Here is a 16,907-nt window from a genome sequence, read left to right as displayed (position 1 = left end):
ACTTAAACAAATTTGGCAAGAAAGTTCATCCAATGTGGTAAAATTCACTTAATCGTGTTACTAATTTAACTGCAATGAGTCACTTAACCGCTGTGATAAGAAAGGTCGTAAGATGGGGCGAAACTCACTTAACTGCCCCCCTTAGCAACAGAAATTTTGGCCTCAATTGTGGTCGTAAGTCGAGGACTACCTGTACTTAGAAAATACAGAATGGGATAGTGTCATAATTACAGTAAGTATTGCTAACGAGATGCCGGCAGGGGAATTCTGAGAGTTGAAGTCCACAGGCCTTAAAATTGATAAATTTGGGAAACGCCAATCATCCGTTCTTTCGGAAGATGCCAAGATATACAAAAATAGCAGCGTTTTTTTTAATTTTTTCAGACTAAACATTTTTCTTTTCCTACAGATGGAAATTATACGTCTATATCGCACAAACGAGGAGGAGGGGGAGGGAGAGGGCGAGGAAACGTGGATCCTGGGAGATTAAGACTGGTTCACAAATAGAGCTGTTTGATTTTTTGCACGGATTTCTTCCACCAGTGGGCCCAGTGTTGGGTTTTCATGAGGTGAGCGGAGTTTTCCTCCTTGATCCTGGCAAATTCCATCTGGAGCGTCTCCTTGAATTTCTATGTAAGCCGAAGGAGAAAATTCAGTATCCGGTTGTAATTTGGCATTTTTAGAGTGACCAAGAGGTGATTTTTAAAAAATACAAAAGCGAAGAGAAGAGGCTAATCAAGGAACCTATGCCCATTCTCACCAGTAACTGTACATAAACATAAATCATACATAAATGGAGAGCAAACCCCCACTCCTTTCTAGCACTGATGATGTTATTTAGTTGGGTCATGAAACGCCTGCAAGAAAACCACTTTGGCAAGAAAGTTCATCCAATGTGGTAAAATTCACTTAATCGTGTCACTAACTTCTGACAAGGGATGGGAAAAAAAAACAACATTTGCTCATCCCGAAGTTGCTAACTTTGGACCCAAAGAGTCTCTCTCTTTCCAGCGAATTCTCTGTGGCTTCCAGGAGAAGCCTTAAGCCCGACTACGTACTGCGTAAACGGCGTCTCTCTCTTCCACCGCAGCGACGTGGCCCAGCGTGGTTTTGGCTGTGGTCACGGACGCCGTTTCTCGAAAGATCACCTGATTCGGCAGACTCGGGATGGTGGTTTGTGGGATGCCGGGCCAGGTTCTGCAAAAAGGCAAACAGACAACCCCGTGATTCCCCTTCTCGCGACCTTTCGCAATTGTCCGCGGGGAAGCCGGATTCACTTAACAAACCGTGTCACGCACTTAAGAATTGCAATAATTCGCTTCACCACTGGGGGGTGGGAAGAGAAAGGCCGTAAAATGGGGCAAAATGCGCTTCATGGCGGTCTCGCTCAGCAATGGAAATTTGGGGCTCGATTTTGGTCGTTAAGTCGAGGACCGCTTGTAGAAAGCATCGCTTTGTCAACTAAGATCTTGGTCCCAGGCTGGGCCCGTCCCCAAGCGGAGGTGGGTGTAAAATCATCCGCGCCCCGTCAAGAGGACAGAGATACGTCACCTGCTGCCTCGTTCAGCCACCAGTTTCCGTTCTTCCACTTCTAAGGAGAGGCCGGCTTTTTTACGACGGATCAGGGTGATGGTTTTCTCTCGGACTTTTTCCGTTTCTGGTGAAAAACACAAGATCGGGTGAGAAAGAGGCATTGTCAGGGTCCCAAGGAATACTCTTAACGGAAGAAAACTCCCGAGACTTGAGTTTCCTCAAAGTTCCATTTTATTAGAGATGTCATATTGGCACGTCTGGGGAAACCCGAATCTGAAAGCTCCCTGGTTTTCCCCACCCAAAGGAAAGCCCAAATCCCTTCCCCCCTGCACCCACATGTCCATACTTGGTCCAATCAAAGCACCATCCCAACTGGAGATGCCTCCCAGTCATCCAACTCCAGATGCAGGGCAAGATGACCTTGACTCTCTGAGAAAGGAATGTTATTTTGACTATATATCACCCCCCCTCCCAGTTTCCCACAGCAGTAAACGTGGCAGGTCTGAAGGCCTAATACTAAAGATGGCTTCCAGGCCTGACAGCCATTTCGATTATCCCCTTGTTGTGATCCATTCACGTGGCCCGGTTAAGTTATTGCAGGGAGTCCTTGACTCGCAAGGATTCATTCAGTGACCATTAAAAGTTACCAAGGCACTGAAAAGAAAGCGACGGGGCGGTTTTTCACACTTACGACCGTTGCATCTATCCCTGAGGTGAATTCAGATGCTTGGCAATGGGTTTGTATTTATGCGGCCAGAAGATGGGCTGCACATGAATTAACAACCGGTTCACCTAACACCGAAAATGTGAGTGCGTGCTTTGCTCTCATGCGCGGCTTGCTTGCACGCATGTGCGCAGCTTAAAAAACGAGGCTAAATAGAACAGCATAGCGCCACTGGCTACGGCGTCTCGGGGATGTGTGTGTCACACGATCCTCTTTTGCGACCTCCTGACAAGCCATGTCGATGGGGAAGCCAGGTTCACTTAACAACCCCGGGACTAAGTTAAGAACTGCAGTGATTCACTTAATGACACACAGAGGCGTAAAATGGGGCAAAGCTCGCTGAACAAAGGTCTCACTTTTCAACAGAAATTTTGGGCTCGATTGTGGTCGTAAGGTGAGGACTCTCTGTATAAATTATCTCCCCCCCCCACTTCTGCAGGCGGGCGAACCACGATGCTAAAGGAACGAGGAATGTTTTCAGATCTGCTTTGCTTCTCCAAGTGCGTCGGAAATGGAGGTGGCCAACTGGTGATGACTTACTTCCTACTTGGACGTCGTCAATGGTGAGGCTGTTGTCCAGCTCCATCAGGATGGTCTCGGTGCAAGTGGCCAAGGTAGAGACAAACTTTTGGGCACATTCTGTGACGCACACCTGTGGCGGGGGGGGGATCACCATCAGGAGAGTGAAGAAGCTGGCACACAAAGAGAACAAGTTCCTAGGAGGGCTCTAGGCCTCCGGAGACTACATAAGACTCAGGGAAAGGCGCTATGTAAGATTAGAATCCTTGCTCATTCATGGGGCTGTGATTGACTTGGGGAGCGGAGGGGGGGGCGGGATTTCAGTTCAAATTTGACTGGGTTGAACCCTTCCTAGAAATGCACTTTTTGCTTCCTAGAAATGCACCCAAGCTCAGAGAGCACCTTGATGCAGGCGTTTCATTACCCAAACTAGGGTAACATCATCAGCGAGATAGATAGATAGATAGATAGATAGATAGATAGATAGATAGATAGATAGAATGATAGATAGATAGATAGACAGACAGACAGACAGACAGACAGACAGACAGACAGACAGATATAGAAATAGAGAAAAATATAAATACATGAAGATAGAGATAAATAAATATGGATATATAAGATATCGAAAGAGTTATAGATAGATACATAACGATAGACAAGAGATAGATGATAGATAGATAGAATGATAGATAGATATAGAAATAGAGAAAAATATAAATACATAAAGATAGAGATAAATAAATATGGATAGATACATAAGATATAGAAACAGAGATAAATATAGATACATAAGACAAGAGATAAGAGATAGATGATAGATAATAGATGATAGATAGATAGATAGATAGATAGATAGATAGATATAGATGATTGACAGACAGACGTAGATGGATGGATGGACGGATGGACAGATAGATACCGTGGAGTCTTTCTGCTCTCTGAGTTTGATTGTTTTCCTTGCAGATGTTTCATTACCCAACTAGGTAATGACATCAGTGCTAGAAGGGAGTGGGGGTGTGTGGAGGAGGAAGGAGAGGAGGAGGAGGAGAAGGGGGACTGTGGGGATCCTTCAAGCTCTCTGAGCTTGGTTGTTTCCTTGCAGACGTTTCATTAGCCGATTGATAACGTCCTCAGTGCTACCTTTCTTCCTAGCAACCCTTGATAAATGTGGGGCTCTGAGAAGAGAAGAGAAAAAAAAAAAGCACGAGGTACCTCCAGCCTCTTGGTGCAGACCAGGATGCTCTCCACTTGCTCGACTTGCCTTTTCTCTTCCTCTTGGCACAAGGCTTCCAGCACCGGGATATTGTCCGGGTGTCCCAAACTGGTGTGCAATTTGGCCATGTTTTTGTCCTTGAATTGAAAGGGCAAAGCTCGCTTTGATGGCCATCAGACACATTTTTCCCACAACAACAACAACCCTGTGAGGTGGATTGGGCTGAGAGAAACGGACCGGCCCAAAGTCACCCAGCCGGATTTCATGCCAAAGGCGGGACTAGAATTCACCGTCTCCTGGTGATTGGTGACAAGGTCACCCAGCTGGCTTTCGTACGTACTAGAATTCACCATTTCCTGGTGATTGGCCCAAAGTCACCCAGCTGGCTTTCATGCCTAAGGCGGGACTAGAATTCACCATTTCCTGGTGATTGGCCCAAAGTCACCCAACCAGCTTTCTTGCTTAAGGTGGGACTAGAACTCACTGTCTCCTGGTTTCTAGCCTGTGCCTTCACCACTAGACCAGACTGTCTTCTTGTGGCCAGGAGTGGAAAAGATGGTAGCCAAGGAACATTTTAAACCAGGGGGAAAGAACTAGGTTAAAATATTTCAGTGGCTTTGAAACAACTTACTTTTATAGCAGTCCATTTTTTCAGCTGGTCCTGCAGGTGGCCCCGGATCTGTTCTGTGGATTCGGCAAGGAACTGTTCGTGATCCTTTAAGATTTTGCCGATGGCCAGACGGACGACATGAGGAAGCTCTTCCTCGAAAGTCTTCAGCTGCACCCGGAACTCTGGAAAAGTTCATGGAATGGAAGGTCCGTTCAGGTTTATTCGGTGGAATTCAGGGTTTGGTAGTCTGAGAAACTTAAAATTTTCGTTTTGAGACTGGCCTTTAAGGCAAAGGTAAAGGTTCCCCTCGCACATATGTGCTAGTCGTTCCCGACTCTAGGGGGTGGTGCTCATCTCCGTTTCAAAGCCAAAGAGCCAGCGCTGTCCGAAGACGTCTCCGTGGTCATGTGGCTGGCATGACTCAACGCCAAAGGCGCACGGAATGCTGTTCCCTTCCCACCAAAGGTGGTCCCTATTATTTTTCTACTTGCATTTTTTTACATGCTTTCAAACTGCTAGGTTGGCAGAAGCTGGGACAAGGAACGGGAGCTCACCCCATTACGCGGCACTAGGGATTCGAACCACTGAACTGCCGACCTTTTGATCGACAAGCTCAGCGTCTTAGCCACTGAGCCACCGTGTCCCATCGACTGGCCTTTATCTATCTCTACATTATCTATCTCTATATTATCTATCTATCTATCTATCTATCTATCTATCTATCTATCTATCTATCTATTTATCTATCTATCTATCTATCTATCATCTCTACATTATCTATCCATCCATCCATCCAACTATCTCCACCAAATTTATATGCCGTCCATCTCACGATCAGATGACTCTGAGCAGCCAAATTCCCCTTTATCGAAGATGCAGCGTTACCAGAGATGCAAGCAATGTGGTACTCGTCGGATTGGAAAAGGTAGGTCAGCATCTTCTGACCCAAAGCATCAATGCACAGGTCGTAGGTTTCTTGGAGACAGTCCGGTTTCGTAATCTGATGCTTGTCCTTTTTGTAGAATTCCTTCAGAAAAAGAAGAAGCGGGAAGCAGGGAGGAAACCCAGGGAGAGCACCGGGTTAGAAGGAGGCTTGTTTTTCGGTTGTCCAGGAAGAACAAAAGAAATGCAAAAGGAATCGCCTTCTGTGTTTTTTTAAAAAATGTATTTGTATCCCGCCATTATTATTTTTAGAAATAACTCAAGGCAGCAAACACACCCCATAACTCCTTGCTTTTCCTATTTTCCTATTTCCTATGTGAGGTAGACTGGGCTGAGAGAGAGGAGTGGTCTGAAGTCACCCAATTGGCTTTCATGTCTAAGGCGGGACTAGAACTCACTGTCTCTTGGTGATTGGCCCAGAGACAGCCAGCTGGCTTTTGTGCCTAAGGCGGGACTAGAACTCACCGTCTCCTGGTGATTGGCCCAAAGTCACCCACTCAGTTTCATGCATAAGGTGGGACTAGAACTCATTGCTTCCTGGTGATTGGCCCAAAGTCACCCAGCTGGTTTTTATGCATAGGGCAGGACTAGAACTCACCATCTCCTAGTTTCCGGCCTCTAGTCTTTACCACTAGACCCAACCAGTTCTCACATATCTTATGGCTTAGATGAGGCCATAACTTCTTTCCGCAGCATCACAATGCACAACTCTCTTTGTGTTTCCTATTTTTCCCCCCTGAATATTTTTTTATAATTCTGCATATTGTCCAGCGTGACAAACTGGATTTTTAGCGTCTTTGGGCTGTGTATTAGTTAATCTATTGCTTTATAGTTTTTCATCTTGTAATTGCATTACTGAGGGTTTATGTAGTAATAATTGTAAGCCAGTTTGGTATAATCGTTAAGGTGCTAGACTAAAAACGGAGGCGGTTGCGAGTTCAGGTTCTGCCTTAGACACGAAGCCAACCAGGATGACCATGGGCCAGCCCCTCTCTCTCAGCACAAGAAATGAGTCAATGGCCAACCACTTCCAAAAAAAAAGCTTGCCAAGAAAACTGGAGGGGCTGAAAATAATAGATTTTTTTTAAAAAAATTAAGCTCCTCCATTTCATGTCTTCATAATCATGTTTAGACTTTTATCTGTAATCTTATATATGCTTGATAAAAATAAATAAATAAAAATAAATACCTCAGCAACGTTCATGATGTTATCAAAATTGTCCCACAGGATATTGAAGATGATTCCGGTAAAGTAATCCGAACTAGAACAACCAATTTAAAACGAGATATTACTTCACGATCTTATTATCGCTTTTCTGGTTTTTTTTTTTTTAAAAAAAGTGCCAAAATAAGAAAACTTAAAAAGAGTAGATTTTAATTTTTTTTTTTTTTAGAAAAAAATGACAGGCTTGTCAAATGCTAAATTATTCTCTCCTCTCTTTAAAAAAAATATCATTCATGGTGAAGTAGCTTTATGGGATTAGAAGGGATATTTTGATTTTTCACGTCGCTTGGTATCTGCTGTGTTTGGAACCTGCAGATCACATGCTGGGGACAGTATTGCCTAACACTATCCTAATTACAGGGAGTCATTGACTTACAACTGCTCACTTAGTGACCTTTCAAACTTAAAATGGCGGTGAAAAAAAGTGACTTATGGCCGTTTTTCACACTTATGACCATTGCAGCATCGCCACAATCATGTGAACAAAATTCGGAGACTTGGCAACTAATTCATACTTATGACCGTGCGACATGTGGTCCCCTTTTGCGGCCTTCTGACAGAGCAAAATCAATGGAGAAGCCAGATTCATCGAAAGGCTGTGGGGCTAGCTTAACGACTGCAGCGATTCGCTTTAACGCCTGGGAAGAAAGGTTGTAAAACGGGGCAAAACTCACTGAACCACTGTCTCGCGTCAGCAATGGAAATTTTGGGCCCAACTGTGGTTGTTAAGTCAAGGAGTACCTATCATCACTTATAGAAACTGCATTAGGATACGTCAATCCAGCCAATAAGGTGGAACATTTAAAAAGTCAATTAACTCAGATAAACTCCAGGTCTGTGGAGTCTGGAAGGTAAATAATCTGGACTCACTCGGTCTCTTTTGGCTGGCCTCCGAAAATCAGCATCTTCCTGTCAGCTTTAGTAAGTCGGGTGTATTTTTGGATGGAGTTCCCGCTGCATTGCAAAGAAGACAATTTAACAACGGCTGTCTCCCAACCTGCCAGCACCGCAACGCTTTAATCCAGGAGCGGATTTAATTTTTATCAATGCCACCGGGATCGACGAACTTTTGGAAATTAAAATAACGCTTCGGCCAGCTTCCGGGAGAACAAAAAGAAGGCAACAAGTCCAAAGGGAATCGTATCTGCTTTAAACGACACATTTCAGCCAAAATGGATCGTGGGAAACCTGCTCAATTTTCAGAGGGGAAAAAATGGAAACAAAGCTGGAGGGAGAAGTAAGAATGGGAGATGCTTTTCACACAGAACATGGAATCCTATGGCTGGGAGGGACCTTGGAGGTTTTCTAATTCGATGCCCTGCGATCCAGGTAGAGACTTTTATATCATCTCGGACAAATGTTCAATCTTTTCTTGGAAACCGATAGATAGATAGATAGATAGATAGATAGATAGATAGATAGATAGATGGATGGATAGATAGATATAGATAGACAAATGATAGATAGGATAGCGATAAAGAGATAGAGATAGATATATATATATGGACAGACATGGATGATAGATAGATAGATGATAGATAGACAGATGATAGAGATAGATAGGATAGCGATAAAGAGATAAATAGAGACAGAGAGAGAGAGATATAGATGGACAGGCAGAGATGGATGGATAGATATAGATAGATAGATGGATGAATGGATGGATGGATGGATGGACGGACGGACGATAGAGATAGATAGGATAGAGATAAAGAGATAAATAGAGATATATAGATAGATAAATATATATGGACAGAGATGGATAGATGATAGAGATATAGGATAGCAATAAAGAGATAAATAGAGAGATTAGAGATAGATAGATGTAGATGGACAGATAGAGATGGATAGACAGACAGACAGATATGATAGACAGACAGACAGACAGACAGAATCGAGATAGACAGGCAGGCAGGCATAGATTGATAGATAGATAAGATAGATAATGGATAGGTACAGATGGATGGCAATAGAGATAATGGACTGATGGACAGGCAATAGAGTCAGAGGGCTGGAAGGGACTTCAGAGGTCATCTAGTCCAACTTCCTGCTCAAGGCAGACCTTATACTATCCCAGTCAAATGGCTGTCCAAATAGCTCTTTTTTCGAAAGCCTCCAGTGATGGAGCAACCCACAGCTTCTGAAGGCAAACCGTCCCACTGATTAATTGTTCTCACTGTCAGGAGATTTCTCCTTAATTCTAAGCTGGATCTCATTGACAGGCTTCCATCCATTGCTTCTCGTCCTGCCCTCTGGTGCCCTAGAGAATAAGCCCACCCTCTTTTCTCTGTCAAGTACTGTCCCCCCACCCCCACCCCACAATCTTTCTCTTCGCTAGATTAAACACACCTAAGTTTATTACATCCTTACCTTCCGGAGACTTTGGTAATGGAACTAGATTTCTTGGCCAGTAGATAGGTTGCTCCCAACGAAAGGCTTTCACGATGACCGCCCGGAGTAAACAAGGGCGGGAAAGCTTGGTTGGGAAATTCTGAAATAATAAAGAAAGGAAAAGATGGAACTAAGCAAGAGATGGGCAAAGGGAGGCACCGATCCGAGAAGCGGTGGCTGAGGATTTCCAGATGACCCAACAGAGAGGTCGCTTTCTCCGAAACGTCATGCTATCCACGTTGGGTGAGGATCTAAGGCGACGTCCACCTTGCCCTCGTCCTTTCCAACCCCAGAAGGTCCTTGTTGGACTTCTCTATTTAACATTCAATCTTTCCTCTTGACAGCCATGCCGGCGTGGCGGCTGGAAACTGGATTTTCACCACATCTGTCAAGTCAGAGGTTCCTTTTCCCCGTGGCCAGCAGTGTCCTACTGCAGGGGAGGTGCTCCTCTCCGTCTTTTTGGCCAAGGGAGTCAGCGTTGTCCAAAGACGCTTCCGTGGTCATGAGTATATGCCGAGGTGCAGGGAATGCCGTGCCCTTCCCACCCAAGTGGTACCTATTTATCTACTTGCATTTGCCTGCTTTCGAACCGCTAGGAGCTGAGGCAGGATTATAAACAGTTGGAAGGGATCTTGTAGGTCATCTAGTCCAACCCCCTGCCCAAGCAGGAGACCCTATGCCATTTCTGACAAATGGCAGTCCAGTCTCTTCTTGAAAGCCTCCAGGATTGAAGCTCCCACAACTTCCAAAGGCAACTTTTGTTCCATGGGTTGATTGTTCTCATTGTCAGAAAGTTTCTCCTTAGTTCTAGGTTGAATCTCTCCTTGTTCAGTTTCCGTACCTTATTCCTTGTCTGGCCTTCGGGTGTTTTGGAAAATAGCTTGACCTCTTCCTCTCTGTGGCAGCCCCTCAAATATTGGAAGACTGCTATCCTGTCTCCCCTGGTCCTTCTCTTCACTAGACTATCCGTGCCCAGTTCCTGCAACCGTTCATCATCTGTTTGAGCCTCCAGTCCCCTAATCATCTTGGCTGCTCTTCTCTGCACTCTTTCTAGAGTCTCCACATCTTTTCTATAGTGTGGTGACCAAAACTGGATGCAGGATTCTAGGTGTGGCCTTACTAAGGCTTTGTAGCGTGGCATTAGTTCCTCCCTTGATCTTGATTGTATCGCTCTGTTAATGCAACTCAGGATTGTGTTGGCTTTGGAAAGAGATTGGAAAACCATTTGTCTGAGATGGCACGATGCACTCCTGTCTTGGGCAGAGGGTTAGAGCAGAAGACCTCCAAGGTCCCTTCTATCCTTATGATTTTGTGAAGTGAGTGGCCACTTCTTGGACTCCAAAACTTCCTCTTTAATTTTTGTGTGTTATTGCTGGAAACACACACACACACACACACGCAACATGCAAAATGTTTTGCCTTGGGTGTTAAAATCATTTAGCTGTTTCCAGAGCTTTTGATTTTTCTGGTTTAGTTCGCCTTCGTGGTACTTCATGTTCCGTACCAAAACCGGATGCAGTATTCTAGGTGTGGTCTTACTAAGGCTTTATAGAGTAGGAATGGGAGCTCATACCATCACACGGCGATGGGGTCTCGAACTGCCAACCTTCTGGTCAACAAACCAAGCTCCTTAACGGCTAAGCCACCATGTCCTTAAACCTGCATCAAAGCTCTGTTCCTCACCTCCTCGGTCTGTTCCAGGAAGTCCTGCGATGTCTTTTTCGTGCTGAGCTTCTAACATCTTTTTTCCACGCACGTGCCTGGAATGGAAAGGGAAGAGAGAAAAATGTCATCGCTCCTAAAATCAGCCCCAGGAAGTGTCGAATGAGGCGGAGGGGCAGGGTGTCCCACTTAGGTTAGGGTAACTTTCAATTTTAATGGCTGTGAGCCTGAAGACAATGGGCTTTGGGCCTTCTCTTAAAGAGTCAAGTAAGCTGCCATTAACTAGATAAGCTTTTAGAAGCCAGAGATTGTGTTGTTGTGTTGGCTCCGTCTTGTGGTTTGGAGCCACTGACTTGGATAGGCAGGTAGTCCTCGACCTACGGCCACCGTTGAGGCCAAACTTTCTGTTGCTACACGAGACGAGTTGTCAAGTGACTTTCGACCCAAGTTACAACCTTGCTTGCCACAGTTCTTACGCGAATCACTGCCGTTGTGAAGTTAGCGACAGGGCTGTTAAGTGAATCTGGCTTCCCCATTGACTTGGCTTCTCGGAAGGTCGCAATTGTCAGAGTGACATTGACTAGTGGCATTAACTAACTCCACTGTGCTTTTGTCACTTGCAGGGTGCTTTTGTTCCTGCTGTTGAGGGGGGCAGCCTGTCAAGCCTGAATTTTACTTGGTGGGATTGTTTGAATCCTGGGATGTTCTAACGTTAATTCAGTGTGACAGCGTTTTGAGCTGGAGGACAGAGCTTTCAGTCACCACAGCATAACTAGCCAATGAGTCATGAACATTCCAATGGCTCGCTAATCAGAGGAGGAGGAGGAGGAGGAGGAAGAGGAGGAGAGAAGTCGCCAAGCAACCAGCTCTCATCTTGGTTGGACAATGTGACCGATTGTTTTGGAAACTTGAAAAACTGAAACTTATATTGGGGTGAAAAGCCCGGGAACTTTAGTACTGGCTTTTCACCAGTAGCGCCAAGATGATGTATCTAAATAAATTTGTTCTTTGAGGAAAAGTGATGCCTCGCAGTTCGATTTGTAATGGGTGCATTATTTGGAGCCTGACAGCAATAGGGGATCACTGACCTCGGGACACAGCGACCGTCATAAATCTACAGACCCCTCACATCCTGGACATGAATTGTTTCAACTCCTACCCTCAAAACGACGCTATAGGGCTCTGCACACCAGAACAACTAGACACAAGGACAGTTTTTTCCCGAACGCCATCACTCTGCTCAACAAATAATTCCCTCAACACTGTCAAACTATTCACTAAGTCTGCACTACTATTAATCTTCTCATCGTTCCTATCACCCATCTCCTCCCACTTATGACTGTATGACTGTAACCTTGTTGCTGGTATCCTTAAGATTTATATTGACTGTTTCCTAATATTGCTTATTTGTTCCCTATGATTATCATTAAGTGTTGTACTTTATGATTCTTGACGAGTGTATCTTTTATGTACGGTGAGAGCTTATGCACCAAAGACAAATTCCTTGTGTGTCAAATCACACTTGGCCAATAAAGAATTCTATTCTATTCTATTCTATTCTATTCTATTCTATTCTATTCTATTCTATTCTATTCTATTCTATTCTATTCTATTCTAATCTATTCTAATCTATTCTATTTTATTCTATTCTCTCTATTCTACTCCATTCTTCTGTATTGTATTGTATTGTATTGTATTGTATTCTTATTCTATTCTATTCTCTCTATTCTACTCCATTCTTCTGTATTGTATTGTATTGTATTGTATTGTATTGTATTCTTATTCTATTCTATTCTATTCCATTCCATTCTATTCTATTCATTCTATTCTATTCTTATTCCATTCTCTCTACTCCATTCTTCTGTATTGTATTGTATTGTATTGTATTGTATTGTATTGTATTCTATTCTATTCTATTCTTATTCTATTCTCTCTACTCTATTCCGTTCTTCTGTATTGTATTGTATTGTATTGTATTGTATTGTATTGTATTGTATTGTATTGTATTCTATTCTATTCTATTCTATTCTATTCCATTCCATTCTATTCTATTCATTCTATTCTATTCTTATTCCATTCTCTCTACTCCATTCTTCTGTATTGTATTGTATTGTATTGTATTGTATTGTATTCTATTCTATTCTTATTCTATTCTCTCTACTCTATTCCGTTCTTCTGTATTGTATTGTATTGTATTGTATTGTATTCTTATTCTATTCTATTCTCTCTACTCTACTCCATTCCTCTGTATTGTATTGTATTGTATTGTATTGTATTGTATTCTATTCTTATTCTATTCTCTCTACTCCATTCTTCTGTATTGTATTGTATTGTATTCTTATTCTATTCTATTCTCTCTACTCTACTCCATTCTTCTGTATTGTATTGTATTGTATTGTATTGTATTGTATTGTATTCTATTCTTATTCTATTCTATTCTCTCTACTCTACTCCGTTCTTCTGTATTGTATTGTATTCTATTCTTATTCTATTCTATTCTCTCTACTCTACTCCATTCTTCTGTATTGTATTGTATTGTATTCTATTCTTATACTATTCTCTCTACTCTACTCCATTCTTCTGTATTGTATTGTATTGTATTGTATTGTATTGTATTGTATTGTATTCTGTTCTGTTGTTCTGTTCTATTCTATTCTATTCTATTCTATTCTATTCTTTCTATTCTATTCTTATTCTATTCTCTCTACTCTACTCCATTCTTCTGTATTGTATTGTATTGTATTGTATTCTTATTCTATTCTCTCTACTCTACTCCATTCTTCTGTATTGTATTGTATTGTATTGTATTGTATTGTATTGTATTGTATTGTATTGTATTGTGTTCTGTTCTATTCTATTCTATTCTATTCATTCTATTCTATTCTTATTCTATTTACTCTACTCCATTCTTCTGTATTGTATTGTATTGTATTGTATTGTATTGTATTGTATTGTATTGTATTGTATTGTATTGTATTCTTATTCTATTCTCTCTACTCTACTCCATTCTTCTGTATTGTATTGTATTGTATTGTATTGTATTGTATTGTATTCTATTCTATTCTTATTCTATTCTATTCTCTCTACTCTACTCCATTCTTCTGTATTGTATTGTATTGTATTGTATTGTATTGTGTTGTGTTGTGTTGTGTTGTATTGTATTCTATTCTTATTCTATTCTATTCTCTCTACTCCGTTCTTCTGTATTGTATTGTATTGTATTGTATTGTATTATTATTCTATTCTATTCTCTCTACTCTACTCCATTCTTCTGTATTGTATTGTATTGTATTGTATTCTATTCTTATTCTATTCTATTCTCTCTACTCTACTCCGTTCTTCTGTATTGTATTGTATTGTATTGTATTGTATTCTTATTCTATTCTATTCTCTCTACTCCATTCTTCTGTATTGTATTGTATTGTATTGTATTGTATTCTATTCTTATTCTATTCTCTCTACTCCATTCTTCTGTATTGTATTGTATTGTACTGTTTTGTATTGTATTGTATTCTTATTCTATTCTATTCTCTCTACTCTACTCTACTCCATTCTTCTGTATTGTATTGTATTGTATTCTTATTCTATTCTATTCTCTCTATTCTACTCCATTCTACTCCATTCTTCTGTATTGTACTGTATTGTACTGTATTGTACTGTATTGTATTGTATTGTATTGTATTGTATTGTATTGTATTGTATTCTGTTCTATTCTGTTGTTCTGTTCTGTTCTGTTCTATTCTATTTTATTCTTCTTATTCTATTCTATTCTCTCTACTCTACTCCATTCTTCTGTATTGTATTGTATTGTATTGTATTGTATTGTATTGTATTGTATTGTATTGTATTGTATTCTATTCTTATTCTATTCTATTCTCTCTACTCCATTCTTCTGTATTGTATTGTATTGTATTGTATTGTGTTCTGTTCTGTTCTATTCTATTCTATTGTATTCTGTTCTGTTGTTCTGTTCTATTCTATTCTATTCTATTCTATTCTATTCTATTCTATTCTATTAATTCTATTCTATTCGATTCTTATTCTTATTCTATTCTATTCTCTCTACTCCATTCTTCTGTATTGTATTGTATTGTATTGTATTGTATTGTATTCTTATTCTATTCTCTCTACTCTATTCCATTCTTCTGTATTGTATTGTATTGTATTGTATTGTATTGTATTGTATTGTATTGTATTCTATTCTTATTCTATTCTATTCTCTCTACTCTACTCCATTCTTCTGTATTGTATTGTATTGTATTGTATTGTATTGTATTGTATTGTATTGTATTGTATTGTATTGTATTGTATTGTATTCTATTCTATTCTATTCTCTCTACTCTACTCCGTTCTTCTGTATTGTATTGTATTGTATTGTATTGTATTGTATTGTATTCTTATTCTATTCTATTCTCTCTACTCTACTCCATTCTTCTGTATTGTATTGTATTGTATTGTATTGTATTGTATTCTATTCTTATTCTATTCTCTCTACTCCATTCTTCTGTATTGTATTGTATTGTACTGTTTTGTATTGTATTGTATTCTTATTCTATTCTATTCTCTCTACTCTACTCTACTCCATTCTTCTGTATTGTATTGTATTGTATTGTATTGTATTGTATTGTATTCTTATTCTATTCTATTCTCTCTATTCTACTCCATTCTTCTGTATTGTACTGTATTGTACTGTATTGTACTGTATTGTATTGTATTGTATTGTATTGTATTGTATTGTATTCTGTTCTATTCTGTTGTTCTGTTCTGTTCTGTTCTATTCTATTTTATTCTTCTTATTCTATTCTATTCTCTCTACTCTACTCCATTCTTCTGTATTGTATTGTATTGTATTGTATTGTATTGTATTGTATTGTATTGTATTGTATTGTATTCTATTCTTATTCTATTCTATTCTCTCTACTCCATTCTTCTGTATTGTATTGTATTGTATTGTATTGTGTTCTGTTCTGTTCTATTCTATTCTATTGTATTCTGTTCTGTTGTTCTGTTCTATTCTATTCTATTCTATTCTATTCTATTCTATTCTATTCTATTCTATTCTATTAATTCTATTCTATTCGATTCTTATTCTTATTCTATTCTCTCTACTCCATTCTTCTGTATTGTATTGTATTGTATTGTATTGTATTGTATTGTATTGTATTGTATTGTATTGTATTGTGTTCTGTTGTTGTTCTGTTCTATCCTATCCTATCCTATTCTATTCTATTAATTCTATTCTATTCTATTCTATTTTTATTCTATTCTATTCTCTCTACTCTACTACATTCTTCTGTATTGTATTGTATTGTATTGTATTGTATTGTATTGTATTGTATTGTATTGTATTGTATTCTGTTCTGTTGTTCTGTTCTGTTCTGTTCTGTTCTATTCTATTCTATTCATTCTATTCTATTCTTATTCTATTTACTCTACTCCATTCTTCTGTATTGTATTGTATTGTATTGTATTGTATTGTATTGTATTGTATTCTATTCTTATTCTATTCTATTCTCTCTATTCTACTCCATTCTTCTGTATTGTATTGTATTGTATTGTATTCTTATTCTATTCTATTCTCTCTACTCTACTCCATTCTTCTGTATTGTATTGTATTGTATTGTATTGTATTGTATTGTATTCTATTGTATTCTATTCTTATTCTATTCTATTCTCTCTACTCTACTCCGTTCTTCTGTATTGTATTGTATTGTATTGTATTGTATTGTATTGTATTCTTATTCTATTCTATTCTCTCTACTCTACTCCATTCTTCTGTATTGTATTGTATTGTATTGTATTGTATTCTATTCTTATTCTATTCTATTCTCTCTACTCTACTCCGTTCTTCTGTATTGTATTGTATTGTATTGTATTGTATTGTATTGTATTGTATTGTATTGTATTGTATTGTATTGTATTCTATTCTATTCTATTCTATTCTTATTCTATTCTATTCTCTCTACTCCATTCTTCTGTATTGTATTGTATTGTATTGTATTGTGTTCTGTTCTGTTCTATTCTATTCTATTGTATTCTGTTCTGTTGTTCTATTCTATTCTATTCTATTCTATTCTATTCTATT

General features: G+C 39.7%; 1 protein-coding gene across 1 annotated transcript in view; it reads right to left on the bottom strand.

Annotated features, from left to right (window-relative positions):
* Positions 1–455: 455 nt before the first annotated feature.
* CCDC180 (coiled-coil domain containing 180) overlaps positions 456–16,907 on the bottom strand; it is a 45,059-nt gene continuing 28,607 nt past the window's right edge. The window contains exons 27-37 of the mRNA XM_070955779.1: positions 10,844–10,920; positions 9,140–9,260; positions 7,640–7,723; positions 6,734–6,806; positions 5,488–5,629; positions 4,624–4,784; positions 3,992–4,129; positions 2,798–2,909; positions 1,552–1,657; positions 1,059–1,197; positions 456–629 (exon numbers count right to left, since the gene is read on the bottom strand). Coding sequence (XP_070811880.1) covers positions 498–629; positions 1,059–1,197; positions 1,552–1,657; positions 2,798–2,909; positions 3,992–4,129; positions 4,624–4,784; positions 5,488–5,629; positions 6,734–6,806; positions 7,640–7,723; positions 9,140–9,260; positions 10,844–10,920 — 1,285 coding nt within the window. The 3' untranslated portion in view covers positions 456–497. The remainder of the gene's footprint in view (positions 630–1,058; positions 1,198–1,551; positions 1,658–2,797; positions 2,910–3,991; positions 4,130–4,623; positions 4,785–5,487; positions 5,630–6,733; positions 6,807–7,639; positions 7,724–9,139; positions 9,261–10,843; positions 10,921–16,907) is intronic.

The sequence above is a fragment of the Pituophis catenifer genome, unplaced genomic scaffold, assembly GCF_029215685.1.
Source record: "Pituophis catenifer annectens isolate HBS135680 unplaced genomic scaffold, rPitCat1.0.hap2 SCAF_17, whole genome shotgun sequence".
NCBI lineage: Eukaryota > Metazoa > Chordata > Lepidosauria > Squamata > Colubridae > Pituophis > Pituophis catenifer.
The sequence above is the reverse complement of the archived record's forward strand: the minus strand, read 5'-3'. Positions and strand labels throughout refer to the sequence as shown.